Consider the following 26,040-nt stretch of genomic DNA (forward strand, 5'->3'; position numbering starts at 1 on the left):
TATGACCCAGCACAAGGCAAGGCCTGGGCCAAGTAGTGGGAGTGGGTGGGTAGGGGAGCAGAGGTGGGGGGAGGGTATAGGAAACTTTCGGGATAGCATTTGAAATGTAAATAAAGAAAATAATAATAATAATAATAAAAATTTTAAAAAAATTTAAAAAAATAAAAAAAAAGAAAATAATAAAAAAAATTTTCAGAAAAAAAAGAAGATTAGATAAATAACAGAAAAATTACTTAATGATGAACTGTAATATCTTAGAAAAACAAAACAAGACAAAATCAGTAGATGGAGAGAAATTATAAAGATAAATAGAAATTAAATGATTAATAGAGAATTCAAAAAATCAACGAAACAAAGAGTTGGTTCTCTGATGAGATAAATATGATTGCCAAGCTCCTAGCTAAACTGAGAGAGAAATACAGAGCATCAGAGGCAGAAACAGAGAAAAAGCCCAATTTAATAAAATTATTGATGTTAAGGTGGACATTACAACAAACATCAATAAAATCCATATCATTTGAGAATATGACATAGTCTATAACATAGTCTAGTAAATTGGAAGATCTAAAAGAAACTGATAAATTTCCAGACATATATGAGCTACCAAAATTAAAACAAGAGGATATAAACAACACAACTACATCTATAACAGAGAGAGAGAGAGAGAGAGAGAGAGAGAGAGAGAGAGAGAGAGAGAGAGAGATTGAAGCAGTAAAAATCTGTCTGTTAACTCTAAAAGCCCAAGTTTAGTCCCTGCTGAATTCTACCAGACCTTTTAAGAAAAAAGAATTAATACAAGTGCTCCTCAATTTAGGTCATAAAAATAAAGAGGGAAGGAACACTGTCCCCATTTTCAAAGGTAGAATCCCTCTAAACCAAACCAATTAAGGACACACACACACACACACACACACACACACACACACAATAGAAAATTAATAGGCAGACATCCCTGATGAATACACATACAAAGATTCTCAATAAAAAAACTTGGAAACTGAATTCAACTACAGGTTACCACAACCACATTGTAGTCATTCCAGGAAGCAAGAAGGTTTTGACCCATGCAGATCAATAAATGTGGTGCATTTCATCAACAGACTCAAGGATGGGAATCACAATGATCATTGTGACAGATGCAGAAAAAGCCCCAGACAGAGTCCAACATCCTTTTCATGATGAAGCCCTGAAGAAACTCAGAATAGAAGGAACACATTCCAATACAGGAAAGGATGTAAATGACCTTTATCCCACATTATTCTTGGGGGGGGGGGCTGAAATCGTTCTTTGCCAAGTCAGAATAGAGCCAAAGGTGTACACTTTCTCTGCTCTTCCTCAGTATGGTCCTTGACATCTTAGTCAGCTCAGTAAGATGAGAGAAGAGAGTGGGTATAGGTGGGAGAAGAAAGGGACCTGATCTATAGTCACGGGTGATATAACTCTGCCCGGGTCGGATCCTGACGACGCCACGGGAAAACTCTCCGCGCTGGTAGATGCTTTCAGCAAAGCTGCAGGGTGCAAACCAACACATGCCCATCAATGGCTTTTTTTCTATCCCATCAATGTGCATGTGGAGAAAGAAATCAGGAATGCAATCCAATCTACCAGAGCTTCAAAGAAAATGAGTAAAAGAGTTAGGAATAAACCTAACTGAGACAAGAAAAGATCACTACACTGAGAAGTTTAAAACTCTGAAGAAAGAACTAGAGCAAGACACTAGCAGCACTTGGGGGTATAAATTAATTAATTAATTAATTAACCAAGACAGAAAACTAATTAGTTTTCACTAATTGATTAATTAACAATTAAGAATGTTTACTTATTTGATTTTAATAAATTTAATTAATTAATTAAAATAAAATAAAAAGAAGATAGAGTAAATTGGCATCAATGATAAAGTGACAAGGCTCTATTACTAAAAGCTATTCAATGCAATCAAGGACCGGTTATATGAAATGAGAAACTTCTTCACAACAAAGCAAATAATGAAGGGAGAGTCAACAGAACAGGACAAAGCCTTTGCTAACTATATACCTGACAATGGATTAGTGTCTCAAATATATGAATAACTAAAAAATTGAGAGACATTAAAAGATAAAATGAATCAGCGACATTCGTAAAGTAACAGTGGCTCTGTTACTGAAAGCTATTCCATGCAATCCCCACGAGTTACTAGCAAACATGAGAAGCTGGACAGCATCCTTAGCCATCAAGGTGATTCGAATTAAAACTACAGAGTCTCCATTCACCCCATACCATAAGGGAAACTATCATAAGGAAAGTCACCAGAGTGCCATAAGCAATAAATGCCAGCCAGGGTCAGGGAGCGAGGAGCCAGCAGACCATGTTGGTGGGAATGTAAACTGATATAACCTCTATAGAAAAAAAAATCTAAACATCTGTACCACTCTTCAGAGCATGACCAGTAGGTGTGGGTGGGCATTCCACAGAGACATTTGCAGTTCTGCGTTCACTGAAGTATGATTCACAACTGACAAAGTATGTGGTCAGCCTGGGGGTGGGGGGTCAGCATAAAGAAGAATGAAGTTGTGTTCTTTGCTGAAAAACAGATGTGACTGGAAGTAATTCCATTGGGTAAAATAAGTCCATATTCAGTAAGATAGTAGTATTATACTCTATTCTCATGTGTGGATTCTGGATCTTAAAAACACACATAAGGCTGGGCATGGTGGTGCACACCTTTAATCCCAGCACTTGGGAGGCAGAGGCAGGTGGATTTCTGAGTTCGAGGACAGCCTGGTCTACAGAGTGAGTTCCAGGACAGCCAGGACTACACAGAGAAACCCTGTCTCGGAAAAAAAAATGCATAAGACCGTGTGTGTGTGTGTGTGTGTGTGTGTGTGTGTGTGTGTGTGTATAGTAAGTGCTGCTTACTGCTTCTCCTTCACTGCTCCACAACCTTTATTTCACAGCGCAGGTCCACTTGCTAAGGAATGGTGCTGCCCTTAGTAGGCTTGCCTTCCCTACATCAATTAGCAATCAGGAAAATACCTCCACAGATGACATCACCGGCCAACCTGATGGAGACAATTCTTCTATTGACATTCCTTCTTCCTAGGTGAGCCTAATTTGTGTCAAGTTGACCAAAACTAAACAACACAATAAACAAGGTATGATGGCCCAGTCTGTGAGTGCCAGCAGCCTCTTTCCCTACCAACTCCTAACATTGTCCAAGAGCTCATGAGCAAAGTGACCACCATGGTAAAGAGGTTATTCATTAACTCAGAAGCATGGTTTCGGTTCAGCTAGGCGGATCTGCCCACGTTCCCTGCTGAGTGTCCAATCTGTTGACAGTAGAGATCAACCCCAAGTTGCATTCCCCTGAGATGATGAGCCAGGTAGCAGGTTGGTTCATTTGGCCAGTTCCATCATGGAAGGTCAGCATTTTGTATTAACATGGACATACAGAGGAGAAGACACAGAGAGAGAGAGAGAGAGAGAAGGTGAAGACAGAGGCTAAGATGGCTGTGGCTGAGCAATGTGGCCACAAGCCCAGGAAGCCAAAGAATGCCAGCCACCACCAGAAGCTAGAAGAGCCATGGAACAGAGCCTTCCAGAGAGTCTCCGGGGAGCACGGCCCTGCCAATGCCTTCCTTTCAACTTCTGGGCTCCAGATCTGTGAGAAAATAAGTTGCTGTTTTTTTTAAGCTAAGTGGGTCATTTGTTCTGGTAGACTTAACAAATTAATACAAAATCTGCAAACGAATATAAAATCGGTACCCTTTTCTACAGCTGCCACAACAAACTATCAACAGCATAGTGACTAAATCGAGAGCATGTTGGCTTCCTGGTGTTCTGAAGACCTGAAGCACAAAACCAAGGTGTCCCCAAAGACACACATCCTCAGATGGCGCCTGGAGAGGGGCCTCCAGGACCTCTCTGGATTCTGGTATCTACCCATGACTCTGGTCTGTCTTCACATCATCTTCTCCTCTGCATGTCTATGTTGTTTCCTCTTCTGTTAACCTTCCCTCTCCCAATTAACCCAAGGCAAATGTCATTGGACACATCATGGCTTTCAACATCTGTGAAGATAAGTGTACATTTGAGGCTTATGGAATAAAGGGAAGGCACCCAATTTGAAACCACCTGTGAGTCTTGTACCGTGTCTTACTTCTATCTCTACTGCTGTGATGAAACATCCATGAACAAAAGCAACTTGGGAAAGAAATTATTTGTGTCAGACTATAATTTATATTCCTTCATTGAAAAAAAAGTCAGGATAGGGACTCAAGACAGCAACCTGGATGCCTGAGCTGAAGGAAAAGCCATGGAAGAATGAACAGTGCTTACTGTTTTTCTTCCTATGACTTGTTCAGTCTTCTTATTTTAAATTAATGTGTTTACTTTATGTATGTGAGTACACTGCTGCTCTCTTCAGACACACCAGAAGAGGGCATCAGATCCCGTTACGGAGGGTGGTGAGCCACCATGTGGTTGCTGGGAATTGAACTCAGGACCTCTGGAAGAGCAGCCAGTGCTCTTAACCACTAGCCCCCCCCCCTCCAGTCTTCTTTCTTAAACCATCAAAGACCACCTGCCCAGAGTTGGTATCACCCAAGCGGGTTGGGCCCTCTCAGACACGTCCACGGGTAAATATGATGGAGTCAGCTTATCCACTGAAGCCTCACTTCCCAGATACTTCTAGTTTGTGTCAAGTTTGGGAGCAGGAGGCAGGATGTACCATTTAACTTCTGTGAGCTTAGTGTCTTTATCTGCAAAGCCAAAAGTGTTCTTCACTTAAGGTTCTGTATGAAAAACACTTTTAAAATTAGGCATGACTCAATATAATACTAATGTCTTCCCTAAACCCTGCACTTATTAAAATTATTTTTTCTAGATAGCAGGTTCTCCTTTAACCCTCTGTTTCACTTTCCGGGAAAGCCCTAGAAGTACCATCCTCTGTCAAAGGAGCAGACAGTCCCCTTGCAAAGAAACTGCGGTCTGCTTACCTGGCTGGCTTTGATTTTGAGTTCAGCACTGAAGGGCAACATCTGCCTTGTGTTTCTGAGTAAAACCGAGACTCAACCGGGGAGGGGAAACTATGGTATGCCTAAGTCCTTACTCTGAACCTCTTACTGTATGGCTTTGGCTGGATCTAAGAATGATCCTGCCCAGTCCTGCAGAACCAGACTCCCCTGAAGGGACCTTATTGCCACTACTTCACCTCCTGCTAGGAAAGAAGGCGAGACCAATCCTGGTTCTTTTTGATTCCCAGCACAGGAGGCAGCCAGGCAGAGGGGAATCCGTGGGAAAGAGACGTTATCACACAGATGTGTGATGTGGGCCACGTGTCTTCCCAGATTCAGAGCTAACGAGAGAGATGGGTTGATCAGTCCCACTGGGACTTGAGATGCTTAGAGGAAGGGGGCATGATGGTGACCCCTCACGCTGCTTTGTGTTTGTTCTCCTAAGGACACCAAGACCTCTCACCAAACCTTAACTATCACTTGCTTATATTGCTATTATCTTCACCCAAGGAGGGACATGGCTAGAGATGAGGGAAGGAAGATGGCCTACCACTGATCACAGACCAGAGTCCTAAGATGTAAACAATACGATATAAAGCCTCTCCTAATCACTTCCATTTCTTTCCATCCTGTGCCCACAACTAACTTATTATTTTCTCATGCTCTTATTTTTCTTCTAGAATGCTAACAACTGTTCTCCTAAATTAGATTTAGTTTAAGTTCATTTTCTAATTAGCTCCAACTAAAATCCTTGAGAGTGGAGATGTGCCATTTCAACCCTCAGGCTTAATTTTCAGAGTAGATATAGAACCCGGAGGCTGAGCGGGTTCCCCGATAACACAAGGCTAAAGAAAACCAGATTGGTCTTATGTGTGAACTCTCTTGAGAAAAACACTCCAGTGTAAGTCTCCTTTAGCTTTAAGTAAGACATTTGTTAAAAAGGGAGAGAAGTGTGGCAACTCTCAGTGTCTCCCACACCCTGGGTCACTGCCCTAGAAGGGAATCACATGACTTAATGGGCTATATCCCATGCTTCACAGAGTGTTCTGCAGGGCCACACAGATGCCCTCAGTGTCCCCCATGAGGTACTGTAGCTAGTAACATATACAAAGATGTCTGTTTCCTGTCTTCTTTGTTTAACACACACACACACACACACACACACACAGAAAGCCCCACGTCAAGCTGCCATTAACGGGAATACTAAACCCTCAGTCCTTAAGTCCCAGCTGTCAGAGGGATGCCAGCCCTTAAGGAGCACGTCCTGAGTAAGGAGACGGATGGCTCAGTGGAATTTAGAGAAATAACAGACTCGAGGCAAGGCATGGATGTGGTTACCCAAACATCAAGGGACTTCTCCATTTGCAGATGGATAATTGTCAGCTATGTACTTTCTTACATGGGGACCAGATGGGAACCACCGGATGCATCCCCGGCTTCCTGGACCCTTGGAAGACATCGCATACACTCTGGAGCTGGAAAGAGGTATGAGGGTACATTTGAACCAAACCAACACAGACTCCTCATGCAACTCCTAGTGTCTGAACATGTGAAGAAAACTCCCAGGCAGATAGAAGTTTGGCCCACACTATGTTGTTTAATCAGCCCATTATGAAAATCTCACTGAGATCATGAACTCTAATTACCTTCAGCTGGAGTGAAAATGGAGTGAAGTTATGTCCCTGCTAGCAATCAGGTAGTTACGTGCTTAGAGATTGCTCAGTAGCCTTATCCTTGAGCCCAACTCAGTAAATTGCTAACATTCTATGAGGTAAATCATTCCCATAGACAAAGGATAAAAATTGCCAATGTCTATTGTCGCTCCCTGGTAAAGAAGGCAGAAGGGAGTCCCAGAACCAACCAAGACTTCACTCCCCTACCTCTGTGACTCTGGGTAAGATCCTGAGCCCCTCTGCACCTCATCTTTTATATCTAAAGGATCTAAAAGACCACATGATGGGAGCAAAAAAAGTAATATAGCTCATCTGCAGGTCACAGTGCCAGCACCAAGCAATCCCCCAGCACATTCCATCCCTTTCTCTAGCTGGTGACATTTCCTAACACTGAATGAATGAATGTGTCACTATCATCAGGCACTAACTCAAAATACTCTATCCTTTTGTCAGTATGAAATATATAATAACAAAATAAAAATCATCTGTAATCCTATCACCTAGGACAACTCTGGTCAACATTCCCAGGCACAGCCTTGGTCTCTGCCTGACTCAGTTGTCAGTTGTCTACACATGCTGTTACAAAAGGGATTGCTGCTTAATATCTCTCTCTCTCTCTCTCTCTCTCTCTCTCTCTCTCTCTCTCTCTCTCTCTCTNTGTGTGTGTGTGTGTGTGTGTGTGTGTGTTTATAAATCGTAGGTTTCTCAAACATCCTCGGTGCTAGTAATCTCATCTCCACCTGCTCTCCTGTCCTCCCCTCCTCTTCCTCACATTACCCTCACCCATTATACCCTTCCCCCCTTTATACCATCTCTCCCTTAAAATCTTTCTCCCACTCCTCTACCCTTTTGCCCCATTTTTACTTCCCCAACTTCTACAAAAACTCAAAGTCAAACCCACAAATCTAAAGACATGAAGCTACATTTAGGGAGGACACATGGCATGTGATTTTTGGGTAATCCTATCTTTTTATGGCACTGAATAATCTTCTCAATATAATTGTAAAGGTGTATAATCTTCTGTTATTTAAATGGACTATTATTGATGAATATAAAAGTGTTTTGCCTCAAGTTTTTTTATAAGTAAAATAATAACATGTTTGGAGACTGAAGCTATGGCAAGGTGTAACTTAAACTGGATATTATTTGCCAAAAATTAAGAAAAAAGTCAGTCCATAGAATGTGTCCATAACTAGTGTCCTTTTTGTCCACCAAACCTGCTCACTACAAAGCTGCTGGGGTGAATGACAGCCCCATGCCACCCAAATCTTCTCATATCGTCCTGCCTCAGCTCCCCGCTGACCCTAGCGTGTACCAGACTGCATTAGTGACTTATTGGTGTCACTGAGCTCAGCTCACAAACCCATCCTTGGGAGAGAGGCCTGCCTCGATCTGTCAGACTCACACACCTCCTATTCTTGCTCTCTTGCTCTATCACCAGTTCTGCTGAATGTTCTAGAAACACGGGTCTCTAGGGAAGAGCTGCTTATCTATGTCGGGTCTATAATGTCCTCAACCATCTCTGACATTTGGGATTCTGCCCTGTCCTCTGTGACGGTTAGTGTTCCTTGTCCTGCCCTGTCCTCTGTGACGGTTAGTGTTCCTTGTCCTGCCCTGTCCTCTGTGATGGTTAGTGTTCCTTGTCCTGCCCTGTCCTCTGTGACGGTTAGTGTTCCTTGTCAAGTTGAAAGACTCTCGAATCACTGAGAGAGGCCTCTGGGTTTGCCTGAGAGGGGAGCGTGTCTTGTTTACACTAAGGTTCATCTTTTTTATTATTTTTATTGATTATTTTACTTATTTACATTTCATATGTTATCCCACTTCCAGGTTTCCCTTCCACAATCCCTTATCCTAACCCCCTCCCCCCTGCTTCTATGAGGGTGCTCCCCCACCCACCCACCCCTGTCTCACCACCCTAGCATTCCCCTACTCTGGGGAATCGAGCCTCCAAAGGACCAAGGGACTCTCATCCTGTTGATGCCAGTTAAGGCCATCCTCTGTGACACATGCGGCTGGAGCCATGGGTCCTTGCATGTGTACTCTTTGGTTGGTGGTTTAGCCTCTGGGAACTCTAGTGGGTCAGGTTGGTTAGATATGGTTGTTCTTCCTATGGGGTTGCAAACCCCTTCAGCTCCTTCAGTCCTTCCCCTAACTGGATCAGGTCATTCCTTAGGCAGAGAATCCAGGTCTGTATGAAGTGGAGAAGAGAGAAGCTGAGGCCCACTGGCGTGCATTGAACTGTCTGTTGCCTGGTCTGGAATGCAGTGTGGCCAGCTGTTTCAAGCTCCCGAGGACTCCCCTGCCTTGATGAATTCTGTCTTTTGACCTCTGATATACAATGTACCCTTTCTCCTTTAAGTTGTTTTAGTCATGGCAGCTTATACAGTAACAGAAAAAGAAATGAGGACTTCCTCTTCAACATATTCAAGGAAAAAATACAGCCGTGTGGGGGTAGGGAGAGTGGGCCCTGGGCACAAGCTACTTGGTAAAATAGACAGAATGCACACATGTATATCCACACCCATTTTATAGGTAGATTTGACATAAAGTATTTCACATAAGATTTTAAAAATCTCTTTAAAGTTGTGTAATTTCTCTGAGTACTTACCATAGTCCATTAAAATTCATGGATGTGTGTTTTTTTTTTTAAATGAATCTCCTCAGACCAGTTTCTGTCCAATTGGGAAATAGTAAGTGCCCATTTCCTAAGGGGCCCCACCCTGCATCCTATGCTCCACTGAACTGGTGAACTAAAGACCTCTGCAATCAGATTTACAACTCAACAAGATTAAACCGTTTACTGTTATTTACGACAGCCGTTCTAGACCTTCCGTGTCCGCATCTGTCACTGTTCATTTGAGAGCTCCCTCCCAAAGAACAGCGTGCCTCCTCACCAAACACTGAGCAGAGCTGCAGGCACAAGCCCCTCACAAATATTTTAACCAAGTGCTTGAAGGCGAGGTGAGCCCTCACAGCTGTGCAGTTTCAGACTCCTCGACCGATTAGCTAGATTAGCGTGGAGTCCCCCAGCCTCTGCTGGGCCAGTTCCTCTCAATCATCTCTCACATGGCCCAGTCTATTAGGTCAAAAAAAAAAAAAAATCTTCATGAAACGATTAGATTAAGGTCTGGCTTCAGGAAAGGGCAGTGGAGTCAGGCCTGGGTTGATGTGAAGTCACAAAGGCTGAGTGGGCAGGAAGGTTAAATGTAGAAAAGCATGGCGTGGACCCAACTTGATCCCTTCAGGAGACACAACACGCAGACTGGATCAGGAAAGTCCTTTGGGTTGAGTCAGTCTTTGGGGGAACAACTGCGGGCACTCAAGAATCATTGAGAGGAGTGCATGTGCGTGCGGGCACAGCTGGCCAGGGAGGGATGGGAGCTGCGGCAGTTGCCACCCAGCTTGCCAACAGCCTGGAGAAACGCCAAAAGTCAAGAGGAAGCCATAGGAAGCAACTGTGGTCAGCAGATCAACTCAGGAGCCTCCGGTCAGAATAACCACAGTTAAACAACACACACTGCCTCCTTTTCATCAACGCAAAAATACTCTGCTTGTGTTATGCGAGTATACAAAAATAATAATTCTTAATAATCCATTACATTAAGCCACCGAGCACCTTAGAAAATATGGAGGCGAGGAGCCCAGGAGTGTGTTCATCTAAGAATCAGTGTTGTAGGTGTTTAAGTCCACTTGTGAAAGCCAGTGTTCAGCAATGCTCACTGCTGCACATTGCTAAGAGAACACTAGAAAGCAATGTATACATTCCACAATGTAACAGAGAAGCGGCAAATGACTTATGACATGGTGATACAATGACGCTATTAAAATCTGAAAATAGAGGAAGTGAGATAATATTTGGTACCAGAAATGTGTGTGCGGCAGCTTGCTAGCTGGAGAAACATTCACAGGGGATGTGTGATCCCATTTTTTGTATAGAAAATCAGCAAATACAATTGGACTCTAAACAGTTACAGTGGGCATATATCTCTGTGTGCCTGTGGTAGGGCGAGGAGAAGGGCCCCTTTGCATTCTATTTTTCACACTTTCTAATTAAAGCAGTTATATGTTATATCATATAGATATAGTCATTGATTTCATTATTAAAAATATTACTAACCAGACACAGAGAAATAGGCTAGAGGATCGTATGAGCTTACAGGGCCAGCCTGGGCAACACAAACTACCCTCTGTCTCAGTAACCAAAAAATTAACCATCCCACCAACCAAACACACAACAAAACTAACACGCCAACAACAGCACACAACCTTTCATGAAACACGGTAAAAACAGGAAAAGGTCTGAATTGTATCTGCAATGCTGTAGCTTGTGACCTGAATGACCAGGGGAAATCACACAGCCTCAGGGTTGGTTTATAAAAATGGAGAGCAGTGATTTTTTTTTAAGACTTTATTAGTTAAGATATTTACTGCCCAGCTAACTTAATAGTTGTGTCTATTAATGCTCCCCAACCATATGTAATAAACATGATGACTTCCCCCAGCTGTACCAACTCTTGAGCATTTTCAATGTTCTTAACATATCTATTCTCTTTATTTAGATTTATCTGGTCACAGTAAGGTTAATTGCCTTCTTTGTGCACTTGTTGGTGACAATTTTAGTATTAAGTTGTTTGAATTTTCTTCTTGATTTCGAAGAGTACTTCTATTTTGGAGACGTGAACCATTAGTTTTAAAACTTTCCTCTTGGTACATTTTGAGATCCTTTATTGAATAAACTAAACTTTGTATACCTCTGCTTTCATTTTTTTCCTTTTTCCTTTTTCCTTTGGAAATCCTAAATATAGCACTACATAGCACTAGCTAGAAATCAGGAATCTTGCTAGAAGAGAATAATAAGAAAAGCAATAACAATATTATGTTTCTTAGTAAAGACTTGGAAAGGGAAAAGTCAAAACCTCCATGACTCCAGGCCAAGGGAAAGATCCTCTTTGATGGTTGAGTGTTCCTGAATTATTTTCTCTTTGTACAAATATAGATATTGCTCCAAAAGGTGATGTCACTAGAAACTGTAAGAGGTACATAATATTTAAAGACCCAGAAAATATGAGTTTTAACTTTTAAAAGTTTTGTGCATATTATAGAGATGCATTTACTCATAAACAGCAGAGTAAAATCAGATGAAATGATTTACAAGGCCCCTTTGGGATGTAAGCACTGAAGTGTAAGCACACTGGCCAGGCTTGAACGTGCAAGATCTACCCATAAGGCTATTGGCTGATGCTGACACAAGCCCTGGCTCTCTACCTTCGTTTTTATATCCCTGGGATAACCAGATCCATTTTCTCCTGCATATTATTCCCAAGTAATCTCATTAAAATTCTCTTTCATACTTCATATTGCAGTGCCCTAGCTATGGGCAGGACCCTAAAATCAGAGTTAATGTTGATGACTCAATACCTGTGTTTGAGCTGCTCCAAAAGTGGACCCCAAGGCCTAATCTTCAGGTTTGTAAAGAAATTGGCAAACTTGCAGGGTTCATCAAAACAGACCTTCGATCAGAAATGTTTCTCAGGGCAAGTTTTACACATGATGTTGTGGACGCGTGTCTGCCTTTTCAATAAACACCATTATGTTTTATCACGAGATCTAATAAAGCAGCTTGGTTGAAAACGCCATCTGGGTCTCTGGATATATTATCCAAAGCTTAAAATAACCTCCCAGCAACTGGGAGGGCCCAGCTGTTCCCAAACTCTCCCGTTCCTTTAACTCCCCCAGAAACAGAGAGTAAGGACACTAGAGGTTGAAAGTGTCAACCATGCAAGGGTCACACAGGGAAGGGACATCCAAGGGCTCCTGAAGTGTGTTGCAGCTCCCACGACATTTGCCTATGACACACTCAGGTACGAAGATCCCGAAAGGGCAGTGAGGCAAGGTTGTGGAAGGTTCCTCTGGGGTTTCCCCTGCGTTGCGCCATGGGTCTGCTTTCCCTAATGTCTGTGCCAACAAGCACTAAAGTAGCTTGTTCTGTCCACCAGTTCTATAATGAACACTAACTGAAAACAGCACTGTCTTCCTCTAGAGGCAAGATCCTGGGTCACCCAACCTTAGATTGTCACATCTCCACCCACCACCAGTACAGCCCCCTTTGTTTCAACTTCTAGTCTGTGTCTGTCATTCCTCTTTGGAACCATGCCAAGATCCACTCCCCAGATAGTTTTAACACATGCTAAATCAAGTATGTTCTCTCTCTCTCTCTCTCTCTCTCTCTCTCTCTCTCTCTCTCTCTCTCTCTCTCTCTCATTAACCAGCTCTTCGTGGGCAAATTGGGATCTTACAATCTATGGGAGCACCTGACTGGGGGACAATCCTAAATCCCCAGCTGACTCAACCTGCCTCCAAAAGATTTCACTGACGCGACCAGCCTTTCCAATCTCTTGCATATGTTACACCCTTTGTTTATCACTGCTGATCCTCATGTTGTCAGTACAGTTAGTTTATACGTCACCAGCAAATGGATTTTCTCCTGGCTGAAATGTACAACAGAGCTGCAAAGTTTTTGTCAAGGGACCCATGACAGGCTTTGTTCAATACATATGGTTAAATCATAATTATCTAAGATACATTCAGTTGGCCACAACAATACTTTTTTTTTCTTTTTTGCTAAAATGTATTATGATTTGAAACCAAGATGCCTCCAAAGGGCTCACATGCTAAGGAAATTAGCTGTGGGTTCATGGAGTTTGGGAGAAGTGATTCAGTCCTGGGGTTTCCATCGATTCAGGACTCAGGATTAAGATCTTGATGGAGTCATAATATAAAGGCAAGGTAGGTAGGGCCTATTTGGAAGAGCATGACTTAGAAATATATACCCTATCCCTGGTTCCTTCCTATATCACTACATTTTCTGACTACCACAGAGGCTGGGAGGACAACGTTCCAGTCACCATGGCCTTTTGCTTTACCACGGACCCACAGCAAACTGACCACAAATTGACACCCTAGAAACACTGGGATAAATTAGATCTTTATCCCTAACAACATAAATTAGGTGTTTGTCCAAACAATGAAAACTGACCAACGTGGTAGCTTAAATGCTATAAAGTGCGAAAGTTACAAAGTGCATTCCGAAACAAGGTTTGATTGGACTCTCAGGGTAAATCAGTGATCTGAAGCCAATTTGAAGACAGCTGGCTCCTAGGCATGCGGAAAGGCCAGGGTGTCCAGTCTGCAGTCTGAGTGGCACAGCAAGCAAACAAGTTCCACCTTGCAGCTGCTGACCCAAGGCCATCTCTACCATCCTGTCACCTCCAAGGTCATCACACGCAGAAATCATATGTGGACTTCCCAAGTACATCCTTGAATATTTGATGATGTAAAGCACTGAAGGAACCAGAGTTGCCATTTTTTTTCTTTGTTCATTTTTGGTTTTGATTTAAGATTTTTCTTTTTTCTTTTTTTATGTACATGGGTGCTTTGTCTGCATGGATGCCTGCCAACCAGAAATGGGCATTAGATTGTTGAGTTGCAATGCATTGTACTCAGGACCTCTCAAAGAGCCACCCACCAGTGCTCTCAACCACTAAGCCATCTCTCCAACCCCAAGAACCAGAATTATTAAACACATAGAAATTTTTACTCTTCAGGAAAGGTACAATGACTGATGCGTGGTTACTCTGAAGGGTAGAATGGATGCTGTCTAACAACCTGGTGATCTTTCGTTATTCTATGGAGCCAGACTCTACCTGGACCCCACAAAATCCTGAGCCTTGTTTAGGTCTCTCAGTGAACAGAACCCATCATTATGAAAGAGGTCCCATATGCTTTGCATTCTCCATCAACAGAATCTATCTTGATGCTTATTATAAATCCTTCCTTCCTAGGCCCTGAGCTCTTACCCTGAGCTCTGTTTATCAGTCAATAGAAGTCATTTTCTTGTAACAGACAGAGAGGTGCTTTGCTACAGAGGTGTACACTGCAAAGGAGTTTCAATATGTAGCTGTCCCTGAAGCTCATGTTATCATGTGATAACTGGCTCATGGAGATTTCTTCCCAAGTTTTACTGCGCTTAAATGTGTAAGAAAAATAAACTGTAAGGTCGAACTCTGGAAGTTTTGACCCAGCTTCTGCTAAAGTGTTACTGGCCTGCATGTCATTCTTCACTTAGCACAGATCATTCTCCTGCTGGCTCTGGCACTTGCAGAGACCCCAACATGATAACCCATATTTAACCTGCAGATACTTTGGGGTAGACTAGACCAACTCTAATTTTAACACACAATCAGATTTGAAACGCTAAGCTTCAGAGCAGGGCTATCCAACATCATTACCATTATCTGCTTATGACATTTCAATTTCAATTTCATTTCATTAAGATAAAATACTATAACTCATTTATATATTTCATTAAATACATAATTCACTATATTTTATTAAATATATAATATTTATATATTTGTTACATAATGTGTAATACTATATATAAATAGATAATTCATATATACTTCATCAAAATTAAATAAAATAAAAAGCTTATTGGTTATACTAGTTACATTTTAAGTGTTCAACTATCACACTTGAATAGAGCATAGGACAGTGCCAAATCCAAAACAGGCCACCATCAGAGAAACTATTGAATATCATCTCCAGAGAAGGAAGATCTCAGTCACTTCTTGGTCTGTTCACCCAGAAAGGACCAAGGCATTTTTACAGCAACTGTGCTTTATTTAGCTCTTAAACTATTTAAATTGTGTGTGTGTGTGTGTGTGCATGTGTGTATGTGTGTGTGTGCGTGTGTGTGTACACACGTGCATGCGCGTGCACGTGTGTATAAAACTCAATACTACTGAAGAAGCTCCAAACAAGATGGAAAGAGAAACAGGTTTGAAGATCAATTAGTTCCAAACTAATCTTGTTCACAAGATTAAATATTATTTGCTTCTCATTCAGTCTCTGACTTTTTATACATGGCCAATGTTTTTCTTTCACTCTGTGTCTTTTTTAAAAATTAAAATACATCTCAGGAGGTTTTAAGTAATTTTGTATAACAACATGAAGCTATAAAATAGAGAGAGCTGCAGTTATTGGTCAGTGGTAGGACATTTGCCCAGCATCCCCCAAAGCCTGGGTCCCTTTCCAGTACTGAGTGGAAAATAGAAAGCAAAAAACGTATCTTCTTATATTTACTTACTAATCCAGCGAAATCGACTGTATAAAAATCCAAGATTTCCCGGTGCATTCCCAAAAACCAAAAGCGACACACACCCCGTTGTCATAAACTTCAGTTGTGGGGATGGCTATTTTCCCAAATCCCTGCTCCAAAGTTGGCAGTGTGAAAAGAAGGAAGGAAACAGGGTAGCTCCTTTCCAGAAGGAATAACTAAGTAGCTCCATTGGAAGGACATGTAAGGGTTATAAAAGAACGCTCCCTGGAGAGGGGGGGTATAGCTCAGTTGGTAAAGCACTTCCACTGCAAACATGAATACCTGAGGTCACTCCCCCCCCCATGTGAAAAGCAAGGTGTCTTCGTTGGCGTTCATTGCTGAGAAGAGACACCACAGCCAAGGCCACTCTTAAAAAGGCTAACACTTAACTGGGGCTGGCTTACAGGTTCCGAGGTATCATCAAGGCAGGAAGCGTGGCAGTGTGCAAGCAGACATGGTGCTGGAGGAGCCCAAAGTTCTACATCTTGATCTGAAGGCAACCAGGAGTCTGGAATTCCACACCGGGCAGAGCTTGAGCATAGGAGACCTCGAAGCCCCCTCCCACCGTGACACAGTTCCTCCATCAAAGCCACAACCTCCTACTAGTGCCCCTCCTGTGGGCCAAGCATTCAAACTCATGAATGTATGGGGCCAAACCATTTCAAACCACCCACACCATGGGGCTGAGGAAATGCCTGAGTATCTGCTTCTAAGCCTAAGAACCTGAATTTAATCCCAGGAGCCACTGGTGGAAGGAGAGAACCAACTCCCCAAAACTGTCTTCTGACCCCAAACATGGTATGGCATCCATGCCCCCTGCCAACACACACACACACACACACACACACGAATGCCATCTAATGTAATTCAAGAATTAGAGAAACACTATTTTGCAGCCTCCAATGAAACAGTTCAAGAGATGATCAGTAGTGGATTTTAAGCCAGTGAGCAAATATTGATAAGAAACCAAACTTGCAAATTGTGTTCACAGCCCGAGCCACTGCTGCTGTCTAAGGCCAGCAATCCCCCTCGCTCGCTGAGCTCCAGCCTAAGGAGAAGCAGGGTAAGGAGGTATCCATACTATAGCTCATGCAAAACAGGCTGCCCCTGGTACTGTGGCACGCCGTGAAATCAGACGCTATCAGAAGTCCACTGAACTTCTGATTCGCAAGCTCCCCTTCCAGGGTCTGGTGCAAGAAATTGCTCAAGACTTCAAAACAGACCTGCGCGTCCAGAGTGCAGCTATTGGTGCTTTACCAATAGCTGGGTGGTCCTTTTGAAGATCCCAACCTGTGTGCTATCCGTGCCAAGTGTGTAACAGTTGTGCCAAAAGATATCCAGCTAGCACACCGCATTGGTGAAGAAGGTGCTTAAGTCCACTGTGAGGGGAAACATTTCATTCTCAAAAAAAAGTTTCCCCTCTTCCTCCTTTTATCAATAGTTCTAAATGCTAGATATTTCTTCCATGGGGTCAAAAGGTACCTAAATGTACGATTGCAAGTGGAAACATAGAGGATAGAATCAGGTTTTGACAGCTTCTTTATTTTCATTTGCAGGCAAATTTTTAATATAAACGCAAAGTATAAAGCATTAATGCGAGCAAAATCTTTTAGTGAGTACATCTCAACAGTTCGACTTTATAACAATTATAAATAAACCTGTTAAAATGTTCTGGAAAAAAAAAAGAAAGAAACCAAATATGCACACAGTATAAAGTTGAGCCCACAACTGACTAAGACCAAGGAAGACATGGTGGGGTACAGGAGCAGTGACCAGCAGGACTCCAAAGTCCTTCTACTGTCACAGGAATGCTGAGACCACACAGCTGTGCTTCACAAGATGCAGATAATTCAGAGACTCCCCTCCCCACCCCAGAGTGCTGATTGATGTGTTGCTGGATTGGGATCGGGGGGGGGGGTGATAGTGAGGAGACTGAGTGGATATTCCAAAAGGTGATTCTAGTTATAGGACAAGGAGGATGGAGCAGAAGAAAAACTGAATGTCTGAAAAACGAATATATTGAATTAACTGTGTTTTTTCTTGTTTTGGTTCCTTGAGAGTCTCACTATGTGGCCCAAGTTGACATCAGCCTCCGAAATGATGGCATCAGAGTCTTGTACCACCACATCAGGCTTTGAAATACTCTCATTAAAAAGTAAGTTAAGAGCCAGGCGTGGTGGCGCACGCCTTTAATCCCAGCACTCAGGAGGCAGAGGCAGGAGGATTTCTGAGTTTGAGGCCAGCCTGGTCTACAAAGTGAGTTCCAGGACAGTCAGGGCTATACAGAGAAATCNAAAAAAAAAAAAAAAAAAAAAAGTAAGTTAAGAATCCATTGAACTTTGCAAATGGACTGAATGTTCTGCTCCCTCAAAATTCATACACTGAAAGCCTAAGGTGATGGTTGGGGGTAAGGCATTCTGGGAGTGATTAGGTGGTGAGGATGGAGTCCTTGTGGTTGAACTTTAGAGCCCTCAAGAATTAGCTAGGCCCTCCCACTTAGTGAAGCTACAGTAAGAAAGCACCATTCTGTGAGCCAGAAAACGGGCCCTCACCAGACACCAAAATAACCAGACGAGACTGGATCTTGGGCCTGCAGCCCCTAGAACTGCTTTGCCATGAGTCCTGATGTTTAGATACCGCCCAGTTCGTGGCATTGTGTTACAGTAACTCAAGTCTTCAGAACTAATTTCCAGCAAGAAAACCAGAGGAGAATGAAGAGCTGAGTGGTGCCGTTAAAGGAAATGTGAAAAAGCATGGAAGAAACATTCTGCAAGGTAACTGATTCTCAGACAAGTCACCATCACAGACAGACTCACACACAGATTAAAAATTGACCTACATTATCGAATGCATTGTTTACTCCTTGGTTAGGAGAACTTGGTATGAGTAAATCACCCATAGAAGAATTGCGAAACAACTGAGTGAGCCCAACCATAGAGTTATAACTATGGAGGGGAAGATTCTTATTGTTAAGGGATCCATACTGAAGAATTTATGGACAAATGCTATTTTTCTTAAGAAAATTTAAAACGTTTAACCCAAAAACAATGGCATAAACATTATAAAATGTTTAGAGTCAAGACTCTGGCTGTCAATAAATCAATCCCATCTTGACTTTTCTGAAAGCTATAAATTTTCATGAAGTATAAAATTCTTCATTTTACTTATCTTTATGTGTGCCACATATGGTGTGTATTATAAGAGTGCAGACATGCACTATTCCAACTATAAATTTTGATTTTTTTATACTTATTTATTGTGTGTGTATGTGGGCACATACGCATGCATATATGTGTGTGATTTTATATATATATATATATATATATATATGTATATATATATATGCATCTTACATGTACATGTGACAGAGTTAGTTTTCTCCTACCACATGAGTTCTAGGAACCAAACTCAGATTATCAGGCCTGGAAGCAGGAACTTTACCTGCCGAGCCATCTCTCTGGCTCTATACTCCTAATTTTGTCCTAGAATATTTGCATTCCAAGTTATACAGTACTGTAAAATATGTCAGCTTGAAGCTTTGAACTAGTAAAATATATGTAATATGTTCACCATTTAGAAATTTCATAATTCTTGTCTCCTCCAGCAATTATATTAACAAATACCAAGTACAGCTTTTCTTAGAAAAAAAAAAAAGTCCTTGTAAAATTAATTATCTTAGTCAGTGTTCTATTGCTGTGAAGAGACATCATGGCCACAGCAATTCTCATAAAAGAAAGGATTGAACTGGGGGCTGGCTTACAGTTTCAGAGGCTTACTCCATTATCATCATGGCAGGAAGCATGGAAGTACACAGGCAGGCATGGTGCTGGAGAAGTGGTAAGAATTCTACATCCTGATCCAGAGGCAGCAGATAAGAGAGGTTGGGCCTGGCATGGACTTTTAAAGCCTCAAAGCACCACCACAACCACCCCAGTGACACAATTCCTCCAATAAGGCCACACCTCCTAATCCTTATAAAAAGTTCTACTCCCTGGTGACTAATTATTCCACTGTATGAGTCTATGGGGGCCATTCTTATTCAAACCACCACATTCACTTTTCAATCAAAACCAAGCTTTTTCAGATAGAGGAATGGCAGGCCACTGGATAATCAGACTTTCCAGTTCAGGGAGAAACTACTACTAGTTTGCTACTTTTGTATCCTGGTTATGAATGTCCCGTCAGGAATCTATTTTAAAGGCTTTAGAAACTCAGGTCCCTCACCCCTCAGCCTCATGCAGCCTATGGGTTAGAAGGCAAGTGAGTTCACATCCATTTTCAATCACACAAGGATCAATATTGCTCATTATTTTCTAGTCCTGCCAGGCTACCTTTTTTCCTAGAGCCAACCATCTGTCTATTCACTCCAGAACAAGTCTCCCAGAAGGTGAGAAGAAAAAAAAAATGAAAAGAAGACTGGGTCCAAGCCATTGCTTGAGATGCTTATCAACAGCATCTTCAATAACTATTCTGACTCACAATAAATGCTGGGCAGGCTACATTCCTCTCACCGGAGTGTGGGGAGGGTGAGCGGTGTTACATTGTCCTCCATTATTCCCCGGAATATAGCTTTGCCAGACAAGAGGGAAAGAGTATTTGTCAATCTCTCACCAACCCAACTCCAGCCAACATTCATCAATCCCAGGTGAAGAGCCAAAGATAAATACCAGTCTGGAATCTGCTCTAAGACTTCTGAGACCATTTCCCATGATTGTTTTGGGGGTATTAAAAAACAAAGTAACAATAACAAAAAAACTCGCAAAACACCTTTTTCCCCATGCCATTCCTAAAACGCTGAGAAGAGAAAAATCACAGTAGGAAACATGAAGCATAGACAGCCCTAATGAAGAAAAACTAAGGAGAAATAAAAACAGAGAGAGGGGGGGTGGGATGGCCAGAATCCACCGGACAGGTAATTATCCGCTTTCACTTTTAAAGATGGACACCGGCAAGAGATTGCACTCAAGGTAAAGTTTCATGGGTGTGGGTCTGATCTCATTAACCAGGCTCAAATGACTTTTTTGAAACTTCCTACAGATAATTCAGAGACCCCTAAAGTTTGCTAGTCACAAGTTTGGGGAACTGGATTTGAGGCTAAGCAGGGATGAGGTGGGGAGAGCAGAATGGATTTACCATTTAAGGGGGTGCTTCTGTCTGTAGGGTAGGGAAGACAGAGCAGGCAGAAAGAAACTCAAAGTCTAAGAATCCAGGTCGCAGAAGAAAACTGCAGAGGTCTTAGGAGTCGGGAGAGGGAATGAGGATGCAGATGGGAAGGAAGAGGACCGGCGGCTCGTCAATGCTGAAGGCATCTTGAAGGGGCATTAGGAATTAAGAATGAGTCTCACTTACACCCTTTAGAGACTTCCTGGGAACTGAGAGCCAAGGTTGCAAAGCCCCCAAAATCATCCAAACCATTCCTGTCCCAAAGTCACCACTAAAGAACCACTGGGCTAGAGTGAAGGTCGGGGCCCACTCTTGATAAATAGCACATGGTTCAATACTGGAGTGTGCCCGCGCGCAGATAATTGTTAAAATTTGACAGCTACGATTTGGAGAGAGGGGATTATGGCAATAATAATAATAATAGAATAAAAGAATACCGGCGTGAGAGATCATATTGGCAGACTCGAAAAGAAGTCTGTGTAGGGAGGTGGGCAATAAACTTGTTGGAGGAATAAGGGAAACCCAAGGCTGTGATGGAGTGGAAAATGGATGCAGAATGAATACCACAGAAAGTACAACAGGTGCCAGAGAAACCTAAGGGTTCCAGCCCAGGGGCTTTGAGAAGAGCAGCTCCCTTTTAAGGCCAGTGTTCCACTGTGCCTAGTGGCTGCCAGTGAGCCCGGATGGGAAGCTGGAAAGAGCACAGGGAGGTGTCCAGGGTGTGGAGACCCGCAAACCCGGGCGTGAGAGTCACTCACCCCGTTGGCCGCAGCCATCTGCACCACGATCTCTGTGGCCGTCCTGCTGAAGTACCTGCCGTCGCTTCCCACCACCATGGTGCAACCCTGACGGTCGCGCAGGTCGATGGACGACAGCACACTCTGGATGAAGTTGGGCAGGTAGTTGCGCTGACCCTCGAAGAGCCCTGTGGGCCGCCGCAGCCCGCCACCACCGGCCGGCCGCTGATCCTCATAGGGCGCCGTGGGCACCGTCAGCACCGGGATGGGGCTCCCCTCCATGGCGCCGCTGGCCGGTCCTGCCGCGGCTGCGGGAGCCTCGGGGATCTGCCGCCCTCCCGGGCCCCCGCGGTCTGGCCTTGCTCCCGGCTCCGCCTTGCGCCCTCCCAGCCCCTCCCCACCCTCCCGCTGCTACTCTCTGATTGTCCCCTCAACGTCCCGGAGTGGAGTCTGCCTCCACCTTCAGATAGTTTTCTGCAGCCCAGCTCTTTTCCAGAGGATCGCCCAGCTGTCCTTGATTCCTTTCCCCAGCTTGCCTGACTTTGGGAGTGTCCCAAAGCCAGGCTCTGGGACCAGCTCCTGTGTCCCCAGCCACACCACACTCTTGAGTCCAGTGCCCCAACTCAGCCTTCCAGCTCCTCCCGAGGCCCACTCTCCACTAGAAGACAGCCTAGCACTGGAGTCTGAGCTAGCCAGGGGCCTAGCCCACAGCCCTCTCTCCCCACACCCTGAGTCTGCTTAGCTCAAGTGCAAATTTCTCTCCCTAGTAAGGACAGAGAGGGAGGTGGGAGGGGGCTAAAACCTTTTGCCATCAGAGAACAGCCCTAGCCAAAAATAACCCTGGAAAGGAGAGCTGAGAATTGTTAGGCTCTGCCAGAGGTGAAACTGAAGGCTGGGCAGTGTGTGTGTGTGTGTGTGTGTGTGTGTGTGTGTACACTCAGCAGGAACATTTGTTGTGCGGAATCACACCCTGTCGGCCCCTTTAATCCCCAGGACCTACCCCAGTATACACATTTGTAGCATCTCTCCAGGTGGGAGCTTTTTTTTCTTTTCATTGTTGTTGTAACTGCAACAAACACATACTTTCTTATTCTTTTCCTGCATGTCCTTCCTACACATCTGCTTAGAAACCGGCTCCCTTCACACTGCATCTGTCCACACTCCGGAACTCTGGATAAAATACCTTCTTCAGTAGGTGATTAAAACACATTTAAGGTCCACCAGGAAGGAAGGAAGGAAGGAAGGAAGGAAGGAAGGAAGGAAGGAAGGAAGGAAGGAAGGAAGGAAAACAAAGGTGAGGTGCCACCTCCTGTGCTTGGCCCTCTTGCCTGAATCCTTTCTTTCCCATCCTCCTCAAATCCAAAACTAGGAAAATCATATAGAGAGGAATGAAAAGGGAGGGAATTAAAGGGGCGGGGGGAGGACTGAGCTTGGCACAGGGCTGTGATCCCAACCATCTTCAGTGCCTGGAGAGACTGATGACAAAGTAGAGAAAGCTTCTGCAATGTGGGACTAGAGTGCTTCCCAAGATTCAATGCTACGGGAAAGGAGGGAAAGCGAGGCAGGCCAGCTTCATAACCACAGCTGCTGGCACGTCCTTCATCCCCTGTGCTGGGTGGGTAGAGATAAAAAAACCCGGGCCTGGTCTCCGGGCCTGGATGCTCCTATGCTGAGCTTCTCTACAAGGTGAGTCAAGAGAAATGGGATGCTCTCTGCCTTCCCTGAGTCCCAAGAGTCTAGCACCACCCAGAAGTCTTGGCGTGAAACAGGAGCACCCGTGTTGCCTTTCTTCCTCAGTATCCCCCTGCTGCTGAGACAGCACCAACCACCATCTTTACACCAAGCATACACCAAACTCAGCAAGACCTGTGTTTCCCCGGTGAAATCCTGGAGTAAAGTGACTGTGGAAAGCCTTCATCCCCATTCCATTCTTATAGGACCATAGAGCTTGCTCATGCATTGGAGCCTGCTTCAACTTCAGTCTGGCACTCCAACTCTTATTTAACCTCCGGATCCTTATCTGAAACACCAATCCGATGAGCACAGATCAAAGAGTGTTCCACAAGATGTTTTATGTCTCTGGGCCACTTCCAGTGACATCATTCTGTCTTCTCTTTTGAACCATTAACATATTAATCTTATCCATATTCCAACTAGGAACTTGTCAGCTTATAGGAAAGGCAGCATATCGAGGTGTGTGTCTCTGCATGCTTATAATCCCAGCCTGAGGCAGGAGGATCGGGAAGCAGGGCTTCTTCATTGGAAGCCCTTGGAAACAGTTTGAAAAAGATCAGGTTCCATTAGATCAGGACACGAAGAATTTTGATGAGACTATTTCTGAAGGTTTAGAATGTTCTTACTCTGTGTCTCTGACGTTTCTATCCAGGACGTTGGGAAATAAATCTGTGCCCTTAGGGAATCACTCTTTAGGAATCACTGAATTTACTTTCCCAAAGTCATAATTTTCACAACTCGGTTAATTTACAGTAAATGCTTTTCACATTGGGCCAAGTGCAGACAGGCGTAGGAAATCAACCCCTATTTTAATTTTTCTCATTGACTTCTGCTGGCCTCCAAAGACACATTGACAGGCCCTTAAATAGTCTAGGTGTCTTGTGGCTACCTCCAAAATCAAACTGCCAGAGAGCTGGATCCCTCTTTTAAAACTTTCCATGAGTTTATGTATGTTCTTGTGCGTGGGTGCGCGTGCCACAGTATACATTTGGAGGTCAGAGGTCAACTTCCCAGAATCTAGTCACTTCTTTTACCATGTGTGTTCTGGGATAGAACTTAGGTATCCAGTCTTGGCAGGAAGCATCTTTACCTGCTGAGCCATCTTGCTGACCCCCAAAATTTCTTTTTTATACTTTGAGCTGGTGGCTCCCTATGCATTATTATTTACAGAGCATATATGGGTCAGTAAAAAATGCTTATTCTTCATTAGCATTAATTCTCTAATTTATATTATTGTGCTTGATACCAGGCTAAAAGGTTAAACTTGGTCACTCAAAATCACTCTTTGATACACAGAATGAGACTCTTTCTCTCATGGAGGAGCTGGAGAAAGGACCCAAGGAGCTGAAGGGGTTTGCAGCCTCATAGGAGGAACATCAATATGAACCAACCAGTACCCACAGAGCTCCCTGGGGCTAAACCACCAACAAAAGAAAACACATGGTGGGACTCATGGCTCCAGCTGCATATGTAGCAGAGGATGGCCTAGTCGACCATCAAAGGTTCTCTGCCCCAGTATAGGGGAATGCCAGGGCCAGGAAGCTGGCAGGTGTGGGGGGAGGAGCTGGGGGAGGAGGGAAGAGGATAGGGGATTTTCAGAGGGAAAACTAGGAAAGGGGATAGCATTTGAAATATAAATAAAGAAAATATCTAATAAAAATTTTAAAAAAAAACCTTTCTCTCTTTCTTATAGCAAAGAAACAGTTCAGTTAATCACTATTATTTTAGCAATAATATCTGAGTAATGATAATGATGGCAATAGTGATCGGACCTACTTTATAATAGTAAGAACAGCAAGCCAGGCACTGCACCAACTATTTAAGACCACCTAAGAGATAGGTGTTTGTGCTCAAAAGACACAGAAACTGAACATCTGAGCCTGACTGGCTTGTTCAGGCTGCACAGGTAGTTGTGGACAGAAAGATAAAGCCAGGGATGCAAGCACACTGAGAGCACGGCGTGCCAGCATTTGCAAGGTATGTGCATGGAGCTCGGCTTTCTAGTTCTTATCATGCTGTGTCCTCATTGTAAAGGTCTGGAGGAAGATGTGGGCTCCACTGGAATCCTCTCTAGGCTATATCACTTGTTGGGGGAAAGAAGGTTTAGTGAAAGGTGATATTTTAGGTGTTGCTTGAAAAAAAAATATATATTTAATGTCCCCCAGCCAGAGTGTCCTGGCAGGCTAGAAAAGGAACGTGGCTTCCATGGAGAATGGCCCTGGGACATTTTCCACTTACTTCTCTGCCTCCTCTTGGCCTGGACTTTTGGCATTTCTCTGTTTTCAGGGCCAGTGCGTCAGCAGCGTGTTTTTAGCATTCCCTGTGTGCTCAGCAGTGGACAGTGACTCAGAGGGAATATATAACTACTGTGGGCCAAATGCTTCGGGGCTTCGGGAGGGGAGATCTGAAGAATGTAGATCAAAAATCTCACATGTGCATGGATGTATTTAGGCGAGATGTGTGAAGTCAGTCTCCTACCCCACCCTACCACAGCTACAACCCAACCCCTATCTAAGCAAGAGGGCTCATATACCTACCTCATGACTACCTAGGGGCTCATACTTGCTTTGCTAAGAAAACCC

General features: G+C 43.6%; 1 protein-coding gene across 1 annotated transcript in view; it reads right to left on the reverse strand.

Moving 5' to 3' along the window:
- Positions 1 to 22,101, reverse strand: part of Pgm5 (phosphoglucomutase 5) — a 172,499-nt gene extending 150,398 nt beyond the window's left edge. The window contains exon 1 of the mRNA XM_021199023.2: positions 21,746 to 22,101. Within this exon, the coding sequence (XP_021054682.1) occupies positions 21,746 to 22,006 (261 nt within the window). The 5' untranslated portion in view covers positions 22,007 to 22,101. The remainder of the gene's footprint in view (positions 1 to 21,745) is intronic.
- Between the last annotated feature and the right edge of the window lie 3,939 nt (positions 22,102 to 26,040).

Source organism: Mus pahari, chromosome 1 (genome assembly GCF_900095145.1).
Source record: "Mus pahari chromosome 1, PAHARI_EIJ_v1.1, whole genome shotgun sequence".
Lineage (NCBI taxonomy): Eukaryota > Metazoa > Chordata > Mammalia > Rodentia > Muridae > Mus > Mus pahari.